Below are 17,007 nucleotides of genomic sequence, written 5' to 3' on the forward strand. Positions count from 1 at the left end.
ATTAAACTCTATCTGCTAAATTTTGGCCCATTCACCTAACCTGTCCATATCCATTTGTCAATTTCTTATTTCTTCATTGCAACTTACTTTCCCACCTATTTTGGTGTCATCTGCAAATTTACCTATAGTACCTTCTATCTCTGAATCCAAGCCATTAATATAGATTGTAAATAGTTGGGGCCCAAGGACCGAACCCTGTGGCACCCCACTAGTTACAGCTTGCCATCCAGAAAAAGACCCTTTTATCCTGACTCTCTGCTTTCTGTTGGTTAGCCAATCCTCTATCCAAGCTAATATATTACCCCTAACTCCATGTGATCTTATCTTATGTATTAATCTTTTGTGTGGCATCTTATCAAAGGCCTTCTGGAAGTCCAGATATACTACATCTACAGGATCCCCATTATCCACTTTGCTTGTCACATCTTCAAAGAACTCTAGCAAATTAGTCATACATGATTTACTCTTCATAAAACCATGCTGACTCTGATGGATTGCATTTTGACTTTCCAAATGCCCCATTACTACTTCCTTAATAATGGATTCCAACAATTTCACAATGATAGACATTAAACTAACTTATCTATAGTTTCCTACTTTCTGCCTCCCCCTCTTTTTGAATAAGGGCATTATATTAGCATTTTTCCAATCCACTGGAACCTTTCCAGAATCCAGGGAATTTTGGAATATTATAGCCAATGCATCCACTATCTCTGCTGCCACTTCCTTTAAGACCCTGGGATGTAGGCCATCAGGTCCTGGGGAATTGTCACCCTTTAATCCCAATAGTTTGTTCAGTAGTTTTTCTCTAGTGATGGTAATTGTTCTAAGTTCCTCCTTCTCTATACCCTCTGCACTACCTGCTACTATTAGGGTGGTATTAGTGTCCTCCACCATGAAAACTGAGGTAAAATATTGATTAAGCATCTCTGCCATTTCTGCGTTCCCCACTATTAACTTCCCAGTCTCCCCCTCCAAAGGACTAACATTCACTTTAGCTACCCTCTTTCCTTTTATATACTAGTAGAAGCTTTTGCTATCAGTTTTCACATTTTGCACTAGTTTTCTTTCATAATTTATCTTTGCTCTTTTTATTATTTTTTTAGTAACCCTTTGTTGATCTTTAAAAGTTTCACAATCTTCCAGCCTGCCACTGACCTTTGCAATTTGTATGTCTTAGCTTTTGCCTTTATATTATCTTTAACTTCCTTGTTTAGCCATGGATGCTTTTCCCCCCCTTACCATCTTTCTTCCTCTTTGGAATATATTTTACTTGGGAGGAATTGAATATCTCCTTAAATATCTGCCACTGTTCATCAACTGTCCTACCTTGTAGTCTTCCTGCCCAGTCCACTAGGGCCAAATCTACCCTCATGTCTATGTAGTTACCTTTGTTTAACTCCAGAACACTAGTGTGGGACTCAAGTTTCTCACTCTCAAACTGAACTTGAAATTCTAGCATGCTATGATCACTCTTCCCTAGAGGATCTTTTACTATGAGATCATTAATTAATCCCATCTCATTCCACAAAACCAAATCCAGAATAGCCTGCTCCATGGTTGGTTCCAAAACATATTGCTCCAAGAAACAATCTCTAATACACTCTATGAACTCTCCCTCGAGGTTACCCTTGCCAATTTGATTAGTCCAGCCTATATGCATATTAAAATCACCCAAGATTATTGCCGTGCCTTTCTTACATGCTCCCAGTATTTCCAGGTTTACATTGTGTCTTACTGCTGAACTATTGTTTGGGGACCTATAGATTACTCCCACCAGGGACTTCTTTCCCTTGCTATTTCTTATTTCTACCCAGACTGACTCTACGTCTTGATCTCCAGTGCCAAAATCATTCCTGTCCGAAACATTGAATACCTTCGGATATTCAACTCCCAAACTTGTTCTCCCTGTAACCATGTCTCAGTAATTATCACCAAATCATACCTATTTATCTCCATTTGCACTGTTAACTCATTAGTTTTATTCTGAACGCTATGCGCGTTCAGATACAAAGCCTTTAAGTTTGCCCTACTGTCAATTTTCCCTACTCTTATATGATTCTTTGGTGCAATATGACGTTCAAACACACTGTCACTCCCTTTCACTTTTTGGTAACAATCAGCCTCGTCACTAAACTGACCTCTTACTCTCTTATTTAACTTTGATTTTTTATATTTCCATGCAACTGAACCCTCACCCCCACTATTTAGTTTAAAGCCCTATCTACAGCCTTAGTTATGCAATTCACAGGACACTGGTCCCAGCATGATTCAAGTGGAGCCCGTTCAAATGGAATAGCTCCCTCTTTCCCCAGTACTGGTGCCAATGTCCCATGAATTTGAACCCATTTCTCCCACACCAATCTTTGAACCACTTATTTACCTCTTTAATCTTACTGCCCCTGTGCCAATTAGCTTGTGGCTTAGGTAGCATTCCGGAGATTATTAACTTTTTGGTTCTGCTTTTTAATTTAGCCCCCAGCTGCTGGTATTCCCTCAGCAGAACGCCCATCCTCGTTCTACCTCTATTGGTACATACATGGGCCACAACAACTGGATCTTTCCCTTCCCGCTCCAAGTTCCTCTGCAGCCCAATGAGATATCCTTAACCCCAGCACCAGGTAGGCAACACAGCCTTTGGGACTCTCGATCCTGGCTACAGAGAACAGTATCTATTCCCCTAACTATACTATCCCCAATTACAACTACATTTTTCCTTTCTCCCCCCACTTGAATGGCTCCCTATACCACGGTGCTATGGTCAGTTTGCTCATCCTCCTTATAGTCCCTGCTCTCATCCACGGAGCAAGAATCTCGAACCTGTTGGATAAGGGCAAGGGCTGAGGCTCTTGCAGTGTTACTTCCTGGATCCCTCTACCTGCCTCAGTCATATTCACACCCTCCTGTCCCTGACCACTGGCCAAATTTAGGGTAATTAATCTAAGGGGTGTGACTGTCACCTGAAACACAGCGTCCAGGTAACTCACCCCCTCCCTGATGTGTCGCAATATCTGAAGCTCAGACTCCAGCTCATCAACTCTGAGCCGGAGTTCCTTGAGCAGCCAACATTTGCTACAGATGTGGTCACTAGGAACCACAATGGGGTCCACCAGCTCCTACATCATGCAGCTACAACACATCACCTGGCCCTGCATCTCTATTTTATTTAGTTAGTTTTCAATTTGTTTTTAAGTTTCCTACTGGTATTTAGTTTATCAATCTGTAAAATATTTCTCCTATTTACCTTAAATCTGAAAGCAAATTAGAATAGAGGTTCAAAATACACTTTTTAAAATCAACTGGAACTCAATCTCTCTGCTGAGTTGAAGCTGGAGTGTTAGGCCTCCAATCCTGGGCCCCAGTAGTCACCTTTAATCTGAAATTAATTTAGAATAGGTAGTTCAAACTAGCAGTTACTTACCAACCAATGAACTTAGTGTTTTTCTGTGATGTCACTCTTTGTTTTTTTTCACTCGGCGACAGTGACTGCAGAGGACACTCTTCCCAGACTGCTTCACGGCGACGGTGACTGCAGAGGACACTCTTCCCAGACTGCTTCACGGCGACGGTGACTGCAGAGGACACTCTTCCCAGACTGCTTCACGGCGACGGTGACTGCAGAAGACACTCTTCCCAGGCTGCATCACGGCGATGGTGACTGCAAAGGACACTCTACCCAGCTGGGCCAATTAGAAGATAGTGGGTAAGGGGGTTGTGCTTAGAATACCCTAGCCAATTCATTTTCTTGAACCTTTCTGAGAAGTGGTGCATCATGAGGTTGAGCTTCTCCATGCAAGTTGTTGTAGACCTTTCCAGCAAAAGGGTCTGCTGCCCCCTGGGCCAAGGTACCATGCTTTGTCAATGGGTTTCAAAGTTATGTAGGCCTTAACTTCTTTCCACATGCTAGAATATTGATTGTTATAAGGCCTGTGCAGAAAAGGGTCTTATTCACCATTTTTGAAGTATTTCTGTTCATCTTTCTTAAGTCATCATGTACCATCCCTAGCCAAAAATATGTGAGTGATCAATTCTGAGCTTTTTCCAGTGGCATCTTGGACATATACGCTGCCAGGACAGCACATTGTCCCACTATGTCAGGGTCATTGTAGAGTGGAGTTCTCAGAAGACTTGTGTACTTTGGGACTGTACCTTATAAACAATATTATTAACGAAAACCATTGCTTTAGATTATCTAGTCTTATATTTTATTTGTTACATTGTTATTGATCATTGTTATTGGCATTGCATACAGGAAATGACGATAAACTGTAATCAAGCTGAGAGTGCATGAAGACAGGAGGAACATTGACACATGACCATACATACCAAATTTAATAACACGGAGATTGATATTTGCTTTTTTTATGCCTTATAAACACATAAGTGTGTGTTTGGTATATACTTATGTTCCATGTACCATTTTTTATCAAGAAACTGAGCAAAAGATGTGCTGGTCCATATCCAAATGTAGCAAGACCTGGACAATATCCAGGCTTGGGCTGACAAGTGGCAAGTAACATTTGTGCCAGACAAGTACTGGGCAATGACCAACTCCGGCAAGAGAGAATCTAACCATTACCCCTTGACATTCAATGGCATTACCATTGCTGAATCCCCCACTATCAATATCCTGAGAGTTACCATTGACCAGAAACTGAATTGGACTATTCATATAAATACTGTGGCAACAAGAGCAGGTCAGAGGCTAGGAATCCTGCAGCAAGTAACTCACCTCCTGATTCCCCAAAACCTGTCCACCATCTACAAGGCAGAAGTCAGGAGTGTGATGGAATGCTCTCCACTTGCCTGGATGAGTGCATCTCCAACAACTCTCAAGAAGCTTGACAACATCCAGGACAAAGCAACCCACTTGATTGGCACTCCATCCACAAATACTCACTCCCTTCACCACTAACACACAGTGGCAGCAAAATGTACCATCTAGAAGATGAACTGCAGAAACTCACCAAGGGCCCTTAGGCAGCACGTTCCAAATCCACGATCACTGCCATCTAGAAGAACAATGGCAGCAGATACAAGGGAACACCACCACTTGGAAGTTCCCCTCCAAGCCACTCACCATCCTGACTTAGAAATATATTGCTGTTCCTTCACTGTCACTGGGCCAATTAAAGATAGTGGGTAAGGGGGTCAAAATCCTGGAACTCCCTCCCTAACAGCACTGTGGGTGTACCTACACCACTGGGACTGCAGCAGTTCAAAAAAGCAGCTCACCACCACCTTCTCAAGGGCAATTAGGGATGGGCAATAAATGCTGTCCTAGCCAGCGATGCCCACATCCCATAAATGAATTTTTAAAATATTTTTATCAAAGCATCTAGCAGGTGTGCAAGAATACCAAAGAGGCCTCACCTTTCTTTATTCCCCATCCTTCCCTGTTGGGCAGAATCGTTTAATTCCAATGGAATAGCTGAGATATGAAATTCCTCACATACAGAACCTTAGACAAGTGTTAGGATAGGAGGCGCGTTAATTTAAACTAATTTCTCCTGTCACCACCCATCCCTAAACAGAAAGGTGTTTTTGATTTGTTCCCTGCTTTATAAGTGGTGGCGTATTTCCCAACCCCTCGGTTTGGGTGTGATCCAATTTTCTATCAATAACCCCATATCAAACTCGAGATAGGATGAACTCAAAGGGTTAGTTTATTCAAAATATGGAAGAAGGGTCAGCACATTTCCTCCCTTGCATTCATACAGTGAAAAAGAGATAGAGAAAAGAAAGATTTACAATGCAGAGACCACAGAGAAAATAAATGTTGTTTCACATGGGTTCCAAAATCCCGAATCAAAGTCTGTGAGTTATTCCTTCATGGAGGTCAGTGAACTGAAATCTGATACTGGATAATTCACTTTTCCAGTGTTATTGACTTCACACAATGAGATAGGCATGCAGAGATGAATCAGTCTTGTAGGCAATCATTGTCTACAGAATTCCCAACAGAAGCAGTGCAGGTGGGGTCAGGTATCTTTGTCTGTGAGGCTGCTAGTTAGATGATAAAAAAAGCAGACTGAGACTTTGCAGTTCAGCAATACAATATTACTGGTTCATTAAGCTAAAGGTCTATGTCACATGACTCCCACCTCTCCATGCTATCTTTGTCAAAGGACAATCTGGGTTCCCAAGATTGTTAAATCTCTCAACCATTAACAATTAAAAGGAAGGTTGCAGAGCCCTTTGCCTTAGCAAACAAGCAGACTCCTGTTGGCCAGGCTGAGTTATGAAATGCAGTTTGTCTTTGTATAGCTCTCTTTAAATTTGGTCTGTGCAGCCTACAGAGAATCATTAGTGGCTCTTCAGGGATAATGATGAGTGAGTTCCCCTGACACTATCAGATAACTTCTTTTGTTCGGAGTTACAGACAGACATAGATTCAGCCATTTTAGGTTTTGTCCAGTTAGAAATTTTTATAGATAGCAATGAGCATAGCTTTGTATATATTTTACAAAATAAATACACAGGCTGAGGTCTTAGTCCCTCATGCAAGAAATAAAGGTTATGTTCCCTGGTTCCTGTTTTTGTGTTACTTTGGTTTATTAGGGTCTTTTTGCAGGATGGAACAATCTCACCATAGGCTTTATAAGTCACTGCATGAAATTTTCTCTGGACTTGGGAAACCTGACCTACCCATTCTCACAACTCATAAGCTACACATCCAACCCACATTTAACTTCACACACCATTTGTGTCTTTTCACATGAGGTTCGCAGTTTGCGAGCCTCACTGGAGTGTGTGAGGAGTATGGGTGTGGAGGAGGCCCAGCTAGAAGACCCACCTCAGTTCTGCAGCAAAGTATCCCAGCTTCCAATAGTGTTTAAAAGCCCTCTGCACTTCACCCCTCACCTCCCTCATTCACCACCCTGCACCCCCCCGCCCCCATGCCAGCCCATGTAACCCCATGCCACTTCTATGCCCCTCCACGTATCCTCCATAGCCGGTCACCCATTATACACTATGATTCCATGGAAATGGAAAATATTTTACGTTCCTTGGGAAAAATAAACCTTTCATCATCTAATTAAAGCCTCTATTTGGTTAATCTTCTTCTTCAGCTCTCTACCTGAAGCCGGGCCTGACCTACAGTGCCATGATCTCCACCACAGGCAAGGGGCAAGGGGGAAGTTCCTGAATCCACCCCAGCAGAATAGGGATTGAACCCCCATCTTGTTGGCACCAACCTGATCCACACCAGACATCCAACCAACTGCACCCCCCACCCCAGAGTCTGATTTGTATGGCAACACTTTTACATGCATGTTGTAGCCTGGAGCAATGGATAGTTGGTAGAGGCTCTGATTTCTTTCCATCACACAGCTGACCAGGGATCCTTCCAAATCTTACTGCTTGCCATCAGCTTATGTTGGAAGGATTTACAGGTTGATGCTCAACCTGTTTGACCGAGTTGTGAATTCACCTTCCTTGGTCATCAAGGCCTCGAGTCGGACTTGAACACAGAGCTTCTAGCTCAGGGGCAGGGTTGTTACCCACTGCATCACAAGACCTCTTATATCATTTATGCTGAGAAAGTGCATTCCGCTATGTGAAAAAACCCCTGCAATGCTTGCAAGCATATTAGCTTGTGCCAACAAATCAGAACCCCCATCAAAAGGACAATATGTTAGAGCAACTTCTTGAAACTGTCATTCATTCTCAGATGAATAAAACACCAACTGTGCTGAAACACAGGGCTCAACAAAGCATTGATAATGGCCTGAGCTGTCCAAACAATAGACTGCTCTCTGGGAAGGAAAGTACAGAAGATATTCATTTCATTTGCAAAGCAGAGTTCTTGTCAATCAATTTGAGGGAGCAGGTGATTAGATTATTTTCAACTGTAGATTTTCTTTTTTAAGCATCAAGCCAGTTTTTAAAAAATCAGCCAAAATCATTAAATCACAGTATAAAGATGAAAGCACAGGCTGATAGAAAATTTTGGTGCATTTTTCACTGCACTATGGTGGTTTTTCCATTGGAAAAGCACCATAATGCATGTAAACAAATACACAAGGCTGTCAATGTAAGGGTCAACTTGCCTTTAAAGCACAGATCCCTGTGATGATCATTGCATTAAAAACACATCTACATTACATTATAGCACCTAATACTGTTATGAGATTTATAAAATTATTATATTTTGGGACTGTAGCTTTAAATTTAGGGTAAATGAAGTGGGTCATGTGACCTGTTCTGAAGTTTTTTTAAATTCATTCACAGGATGTGAGCTTCGCTGGCTCAGCCAGCATTTGTTGCCCATCCCTTGTTTCCTTTGAGAAGGTGGTGGTGAGGTGCCTTCTTGAACAGCTGCCTAACAGTAAGCCTGGATGACTTGATTGTTAGAGATCAAAGGAAGGCTTGGATTGATATAGTAAGAAGAAGGTGCAAGATATTTACACTTGGAGTAAATGGCAGCAGCATCTGAGTTTACAATGAGTAGACCCTGAGTTTCCCAAAGTCCCAGAAAGTTGCTGCTGTTATCAGATTGTAAATAGTTGTGCTGTAAGATGTCCATTTACTTCTAAGTTGAAAGGGAGTTGGGATGAAAGGTAACTACTCAGCATTTCTATCTGGATGCAAGGTTAATGTGTTTCACTTTGCCATAAGGAAGAAGGCAGGGGAAGCCATTTTTATGATCAGGTTACAAGCTTCCCTACAAAGCAATAAATATCACAGCCACTCAGCAGATGTTCTGTGTGGTCAGCAGAGCGAAAAGGCTGCTTGAGGATGTGGGAAGGAGATGGTCACTAGTCGAAGAGATGCATCCTGCAGCTATCTAAGGATTCCAGGAGATTTGTCCTCATATGGCCAAGGGAGCTAGAATCATTGAAAGAAGCTTTACTGCTGGTGATGGGTTTAAGGAACTATTGGAAAACTGAGGAAAGCATCTGGAGACAGTCACTTGAAGTTACTACTCAGTGAAATGGAGGTATGAGAACCCTTTGGAAGCTGGAAGCAACTGTGGACTGTTTGCTAAAAGGGCTGTAATTCCGCGGGGGTGATGGGTACTAAGTATACAGCGATAATGCCATTTTCTGTAGTTAAAGTATGAGTTGCCTACAAAAAGAAAATAATGTTTAGTCAATAATTTTTTTGTCATTTGTAATAGTAATAGTTTTAATGTGAAATCTTGTCAGGTCATTCTTTCAGGTAATAACCGGAAATTTGAATCTTTTTTTAAAAAATTGTCAGTCTTTGTGGAAATCATAACAATAGTGACATTTCAAAGTGTGAAAGCACTTTACATTTACCTTTAAAAATGTTCCAAACTCTCAGCTTGGCATGCTTTTAATGGGCTTCCAAAATCCCACACATACCGATGAAAATGGTGTGCAGGAGGAAATCCAATTTCCATCCACCGTTAAAAATGGGGAACCCAACCTCAGTGGAGGTGGGTGTGTATTTTTGCACACTAGGTATTCCCCACCCACAAATAGAGCAGAGGAAAATGGTGCGGGGTCAGGAATGTGAAAGTAATTAAATTTCTTCCCAAAAAAAACTAAGCATGGCCATTCATGCACTGAATTACATCTCCGCACTCAAGCAAAAATTTGGCCTATTGTTTTATTACCTAATCATCTGGTTTTGCAGTTAGGTTTTATGCTTAGATGTGTGTGATTTGATTATGTTTATATATGTAATCCATTCAATTAGATTGTAAATTTGTAATATGTTTTATTGTCTTTGGATTACTTTCAATCTGTGGTTGAACTGGCATTTTCAGAGCATGCCTATGTCTGACATCCAAGCAGAAGACCACATAGAAAAGTCATCCAAAGTAAATGGAAGGAGATGACAACCCATGTTATTGTACGTAATAACTCCTAAAGGATATTGATTCAAAGCAGAGAAAGCCCCGGGATCTCAGTTGGTCTGCGGAGCTTGGTTCAGGCACCACAACATTCCCTTAAGTAGGACACCAAAGTGTATATGTTTCTCCCTCCTAGTGGTGGTGGAAGTTGCAATGAAACCTTTTGTAACCTCCCTCCAAAAAGACTGAATCACTCGTTTAAGGGATTTCCTGTCCTCAATGTCGAACAGATAAGCCCTTCTTGCCCTAACTTAAGCTAACAACATTTATATAGATGCATCTGTGAATCTGGGAGCCTTTCTTGCTGCTAACTCCTTCCCTCCTGAAGCTGCTGCTCCTTCAGATACTCTCAGTTGTACGCCTTGCTGCTGAAAAAGTGATATCCTCCAACTGCTTCAATAGATGTTTTGAACAGAGCACTTTCACAAGACCTCCAACACCTGCTTGAGACTATTCAGTCTGTGATGGCACCAAACCAGCAGCCCTTTTCAGCTTGAACCCCGCACCAATGCACTACAAGGAGTGGTCATAGATGTTGCTGTTACATCTGTGAAAATTAACAATGAGCCTGTATCTAGGCTCCCTCCAATGGAGATTCAGTACCCAGCAGCCCTTGACATTGTGGGAAAAAGACTATGGTTGGGATTTTCCGGTCCTGTTTTGGCAGGACCCACCACGGGAAATTAGACGGCCCAGCCAAAAGTCCACTGATTTTCGGCAGGACCGGACGATACCAGCGGCGGGTGGGGCCGGAAAATCCTGCCCTATGAGAAGCTGACTCTGAAACAACTGCTTCCCTGAAATAAACATCACCTCAAGCCTCTATGGGTCCAGGGAAGCTACCCAGCACAAAAAACACGTTTCACTCAGAAAACATCTCATATAAGAAATGGACTAGGAGCAAGAGCAATTAGCTTGCACAAAGAGTAAACACTGTTTTAAGCTATATCTGTAGTTAAGATAAATGGATTTACTGGCACCTTTTAGTGAATGTCATCCTGTAGACACAGCTTGATAACATAGAGTCCTGAATTAGGTTCTGTGTATGTTTGCAACTTTTGGGAGTTAGATGATGGCAGGGAAGAAGTAAACATCTGTCTTAAGAGGGAGAATTGGCAGGTCTCTGACAGGGAGTGATTTTGTGACAGTGTGGGAGGAGATGGATATGAAGGCACTGTGTTATAAATTATATCCTCCATTCTTTCACTGTTGGCTATCCTTTTCCATGTCCTCCCTGTCTGTACAAGCTCCTTGAGCTGTGCTCTGTCTTCATCATTATCTCATCTATGTTCCTTGAAGCAGCAAATCTTTCTTCATTGGATGTCATGTAGCTGCAGTAGGCTACAATGATCTTGGAGAATCCTGATGGGCTATATTTCAGGGCTCCACCAGATTTATTGATGCACCTAAAATGACACTTCAGAATGTCTATAGTTTGCTCTATAGTGCAAGAGTGTCATTAGATGTGTGTGGAAACCTTATTGGTATCGCAGGGGATAGAGCTGATCACAAATCAACAATCATCATAAATGATTGTCATGAGCACTGGCATGGTAGATTGTCACATGATGAAAGGAGCAGGGCAATTTTCTACATAGTATGCATTCATATACTGGAGAAAGTGACTGGAATTGCATACTAGCTGCATATTAATTAAACATAAGCGTTTCCTGCACATTTGGGCTTTTTGCACTCATGTATTCTGTCACGTGTCCTTTTCACCTGTGAGCACCCTGCCAGATGGTAAAACTGCATAGCCCTTTCTTTGTTTCCCTGATATCATTGGGAAAGAAATTGATTTCATAGCCCACTTATACAGCATCAGTCTGGATGCAATAATGTACTGCTTTACCTAAGAACGCCAGATGCTGTCCAGCATGATCTAGTTTCTAAGAAATACAAAACAGCAGTGAAGTTGTCCTGGTGGAAGTGGGCTACAGGTCTAGTTAGCTACTGACAAATTGCCCAATGGCCTCTTCAGAGAAGCACTGTTTTCCGAAGCAGCAAAGTACAGAGAAATTTAAGTAACACTTTCTTGACCTGAAAACCCAGATGAGTTGATACCTGTGTGCAGGGGTAGACTCCTTCTGTGATGTCCCACTCTAAATGCCAACAGTTGAGCCTCTCCCATTTCCTCAACCTGCCTCCCCTTCATAGCATAGGCACAGATAAATTCACATTGGAAAATCCATGTCCTCCATGCAAAAGTGAACTTTCTGCAGAACTGACTAAACAGCACAACAAAGATTCTGACAGATCCACCAGATCACCAAAAAGTCAAACTGATATGAAGACAAAGCAGAAGGAGCCTTAAATTGGAGAAATCAAAATGGCCTCTTCAATGCACCTTGGTATGTGAGAAAGAATGGCAGAAAAATCAAAAGAAAATCCTGCCATATATGTCTAATTAACTAAACTTTTGTGTTTTCTCCAACCAGTGAAACATTTTCTAGTAGAAATATTTTTAAAACAGCTAGGACCTCATGACCAGCGTGTTGAAATAAGATTCCTGAGCAACAACCATTCCAACATATCAAATCTTCAACTAACAATGTAAGTGCTTCATTTGCCTTTTTAAAAATAAAATGCACACATTGTTAGTTGCATGCTTGCTGGAAAACTAAAGAAGCTTGGTTTGATCTCTAATATCTCCTTGTAAAGAACTTTCAATGTACTTGTGACTGTTGGATGTTAACCAAGCAGCTCCACATAATAATAAATAAACCATTTCAAAAGCAATAGTTTAGGACAGAGCACCACCAATATGCAAACCCCCAATGAACACTTATTTCATTTTCACCAACTTCCTGCTATAATATGATAGTTACTGTGGTAGTCATGCTGAAAATGCCACATATGCAATAACGTATTCAAATGTTTATGACGAGGATATAATACAATAAAAACATGAGAACTTAAGAAATAGGGGCAGGTGTAGAACATGTGGCCCCTCGAGCTTGCCCTGCCATTCAAAAAGATCTTGGCTGATCTGATTGTGGCCTTAACTCCACTCTCCTGTCTGCCACATATAACCTTTGACTTCTTGCTTGATCAAAAAAAAAAGAAATGGTGCAGGTGAAGTGACAAGCTGGAGTGAAGCTCATCATTGAGAAGCATGAGTGAACAGGGACTTTTAACTCCCTCACTCAATGGAAACTGGCAGAAAAGGAATTAGAATTTACTGCTCATTTATCACTCTGTGGCCATTTAACTGTTTCCATGGATAGTTAATGCACCCATCTGACTCAAATAAATTGGGTTCCTATATCAGGGTAGATAAGCTATCTTAACATGGCATAAATTTATTGGAAGTGTGGTGTAAGTCCCACTATGTGTATAAAGAAGGGTTTCTGCCACACTTCTGGCCAAGTTACAGTGACAGAGCAGAAGCCTGTTCTGAGGAAATTACAAACAATGGTATATCCAAACTTCAGCCAAGTCACCTAAGAACATTCTGTGCATTTTCTATCTCACAACCAAGATGGACAACTATGAAAAAAGGTTAGAAAAATAATTTATTGAAGCATCCCTCTTTTTAATCACTATCAGGTGTCTCACTTTTATGTTTTCCTTACAGCCCTAATAAGCAGTCAAGTGAAAGAACAGTGAGAAAAATCATATCATATGCCAGGTTTGGGAATATGAATGCCATCACTATTGAACTGTTGTCCAGTTGGCGTAGAAAAAGACATACAATTCATATTGCAGAATTACGCGTTAGGGAGCTCCCTTTGAATGACAGGTAAGTAGTTTCCTCTGTTGCTAAGTAAGATATTATCATAACGTAGCCTTTTCCCCTAAACTTTCTTCTCTTTCTTGCCTCATTTCCTTAATGAATTGATTAATTCTGGGACATGATTCCACATGGAGCAGCAGTTCTCAACTCAGTGGCCACAGTTGATATGTGAAAATTGGTAGTTTGCTTGACTAAGATGGGAATTATTTTGAAAATCCAATCCTCTCCTCCTCTGACACCTATTTCTGTGTATTTTCCTACAGGAGTCATTGGATAGGATTCATTTAATGGGAACTCAGTTGATGTTTCCTCTCCCTAGCCTAAGGACACTAAGGATATTGCTGCCCCAATAAAAATCAATAGACTTAGCAATCACCATCCTGATCTTTACCATGCAATATTGCACCACTCAGTGAATTTACTCATAGAACTATAAGGGAGCTCATAAAGATGTTCTTTGTGATTTGACACAAACGTTGCTAAGGGAGGATTTTATGGAACGATACAATGAGAGTTTACAGGTACAATCCAAATGATTTTTCTAACAGATGTGGCTCCCTGATAAAAGCAATAATTTGAAAAAGTGGCCCTTCCGAAGGTGATGAATGGAATCAGTCGTATTTAACCCCGAGATGACTTCTGACCATATATTTGCTCCATCACTAAGACCATCTATTTCCACTTTCCTCCATCCCACCTCAGCTCATTGACTGTTGAAACCTTCACCCATACTTTTGTAATCTCTAGGCTTGACTGTTCAAATGCTCTCCTGGCTGCCTTACTGCTTTCAACCATATATAAACATCAGTTCATTCAAAACTCCACTATCCATATGCTAACCCAAACCAAATTCTGTTCACCCCTGTGCTTGCTGAACAACAACTTCTGACCAACTTCTGGTTAAATAACATCTAGAATGTATAACTCTCAAACTTGTTTACAAATCGCTCCATAGTCTTTTCCCCATCCCCATCTTTGTCACCTCCTTTAGCCCTTCAATGTTCTGCAAACTCAACACCTCTTCATTTCTGCCCTCCCTGATTTTCATTGTTCCACCATTAGGGATCATGCCTCCAGCTGCCTAGGTGTTAAGCTCTGGAATTCTCTTAGACTTGTCTATTTCTTTCTTCTCCTTTAAGATGCTGCTTTAAACCCACCTCTTTGGCCAAGCTTTTGGTCATCTGTCCTATTATCCCTTTAAGTGGCATGGTGACAAATTTTGTGTGATAAAATTCTGATGAAGTGCCTTGGGATGCTTTACCATGTTAAAGGTGCTAGATAAATGCAAGCTATTATTATTGTTATTGGCATTAGTAATCTGATCAGATGCCCGATAATAGTAATAAGAAAACATATCATGGGGCATCAATTCTGCATGTCATGAACTTGAGAAATTTGACACTTGTATTTATGTAAATAATTCTCAATCTCAACTATGTTGTGATGAAGTTTGGTGAGTAGAATTACATACACTTACACACAAAAGCAGATGACGTGCAAAAAGTAAAGGTTATAATGGGAGTTAAAGAAATCACTGCACTGCATGTTAAAAGGGCAACTTTTATGTTATAAAAACAAAAAAAATGCTGGAAATACTCGGCAAATACTTCGTCCATTACCAGCCCCTTTTGCCTTGCAACAATATCCATTTTGTCATTTAATCTCTACTCTCTTCCACCCCATCAGAGACCTTTCCTCTTATTCTTTCTCCCCTCCCCTCTTTCCCCACCTCTGTACTGGCTGAAAATGAGTTGCATTTCTAATTTTTCCCACTCTAATGAAAGGTTTATCTCTACTGCTACCATATCTTATGAATGTTTCCAGCATTTTCCATTAATATTTCATCTTTCCAGCATCCACATTATTTTGCTTTTGTATTAACTTTCAGTTATATTGCGGTTATACTATGGCAATTATAGTGGACAGTGTTATCAAAGTTGCTATCCAGTCTAACTGTATTATTCTTTTCCTTTTAGAGAGAGGCCTCCCCGCTGTATCAATAACATTGTCACAGATGAAAAATTATTTTTTGGGCAGTTTGTTAATTGTCTTTAGAAGCAGAACGTTTCTATATCTGTTTCTGCAAGAACAAAGCTGCCAGACAATGCTTTAAAGAAGAATACAGCTGGGTTAAATACTTAAAGTGTTCCTTCGTAGAGAAAATAAACATAATACTATACCTTTTACTGTGAAAGTTTGTTGGGTAGACTATGAACATAGATGATTGTTGAATTTGGTCATTTAATTGAATATGAAGTTTGGTAGAATTTGTTACAACATGCTACAATATAGATTTCAAGCAGGTTTCAGCTAGCAGATTCAAATTAAGCTTCTTTAATTTAATTTTCCCTCCAATTCCTACTCAAATTACTCTCACTCATTCATCCTAGACAATCATGAGGATTAGGCACTCCAACCATTTAATATTTTCAGGGATATTGCTTTCTAATTGACTTCTGTGGGGACCACAAAGTGACATCTCTGGAGGGGTTGATAGGCTTCAATGCCTGTAAAATACAAACGGGACATCTTTTTTAGCACGGCCTCCCCTTTCCCCAGTCAGCCTGGCTAGGGATGCAAAAGGCTGGCATTTTAGATTAATAGTAAGTATAAATGTCAGTCAAATATCACAAGTTAGCTTGCTTGCTTAGAATAAACCCAAATTTGGCCCTTCCCTTTCTTTTAACTTCAGCTTGACTACATCCACCAGAGTGAAGGAGAGAAGATTAGATTAATGAAGATCTTAATTCACAGATTGAAAGGTTTGATTTTAAAAACAATGCTATGGTGTTAGCTACAGTGCAACCATAAACATGTATGTCCTCTTGTCATGATATGTCCATTACAGGTAGTACCTGAATCCAAGCTGAAACTTGTTTGGAATCTATATTATTATAGCATGCTATACGAAAGAGATTGCATTCATTGGCATTTGTTAGCATATATTTCCATAATATAAAGTGCCATGTTATGGCTGTAGATTTGAATAATTGTTAGTAACTCCTGAAATTTAAAAAAATCTGTAAGCAATGAAAACTTAAAATAAAAACAGAAAATGTTGGTAATCCACAGTGGCTCACCAACATCTGTAAAGTGGACAAAATTGGACACCCTTCATCAATATTGATAAAGAAAGCTAATCCCTTTATAGGTCTGACCAAAAGAAAGATGGGAGGCGTGAGCAACAAAAACCTGTTGGGTATCTTAATTTCCTTCAGGACTGTAATAAACTTGGTGTACCGGACAGGTTTCTTGTAAGAAACAGTTAACTTCATTTACAGAGTTCCTGATAAAGCTACATGCTTATACCAAGATCAAGCTAGAAAGCTCCACCCCTAAGATTACCCATGCTGATTCATCTGTACAGTCACATGATCCTCATAACAGTATGAAAGGTTTTACTTACAAATACTACATTCCTCCCCCTTTAATTTAGGTATTACCT

General features: G+C 40.5%; 1 protein-coding gene across 1 annotated transcript in view; it reads left to right on the top strand.

Moving 5' to 3' along the window:
* pla1a (phospholipase A1 member A) overlaps positions 1 to 15,617 on the top strand; it is a 65,464-nt gene extending 49,847 nt beyond the window's left edge. The window contains exons 7-9 of the mRNA XM_041210881.1: positions 2,476 to 2,531; positions 13,404 to 13,568; positions 15,539 to 15,617. Coding sequence (XP_041066815.1) covers positions 2,476 to 2,531; positions 13,404 to 13,568; positions 15,539 to 15,617 — 300 coding nt within the window. The remainder of the gene's footprint in view (positions 1 to 2,475; positions 2,532 to 13,403; positions 13,569 to 15,538) is intronic.
* Positions 15,618 to 17,007: the final 1,390 nt, after the last annotated feature.

Source organism: Carcharodon carcharias, chromosome 18 (genome assembly GCF_017639515.1).
Source record: "Carcharodon carcharias isolate sCarCar2 chromosome 18, sCarCar2.pri, whole genome shotgun sequence".
In the NCBI taxonomy this organism is placed as follows: domain Eukaryota; kingdom Metazoa; phylum Chordata; class Chondrichthyes; order Lamniformes; family Lamnidae; genus Carcharodon; species Carcharodon carcharias.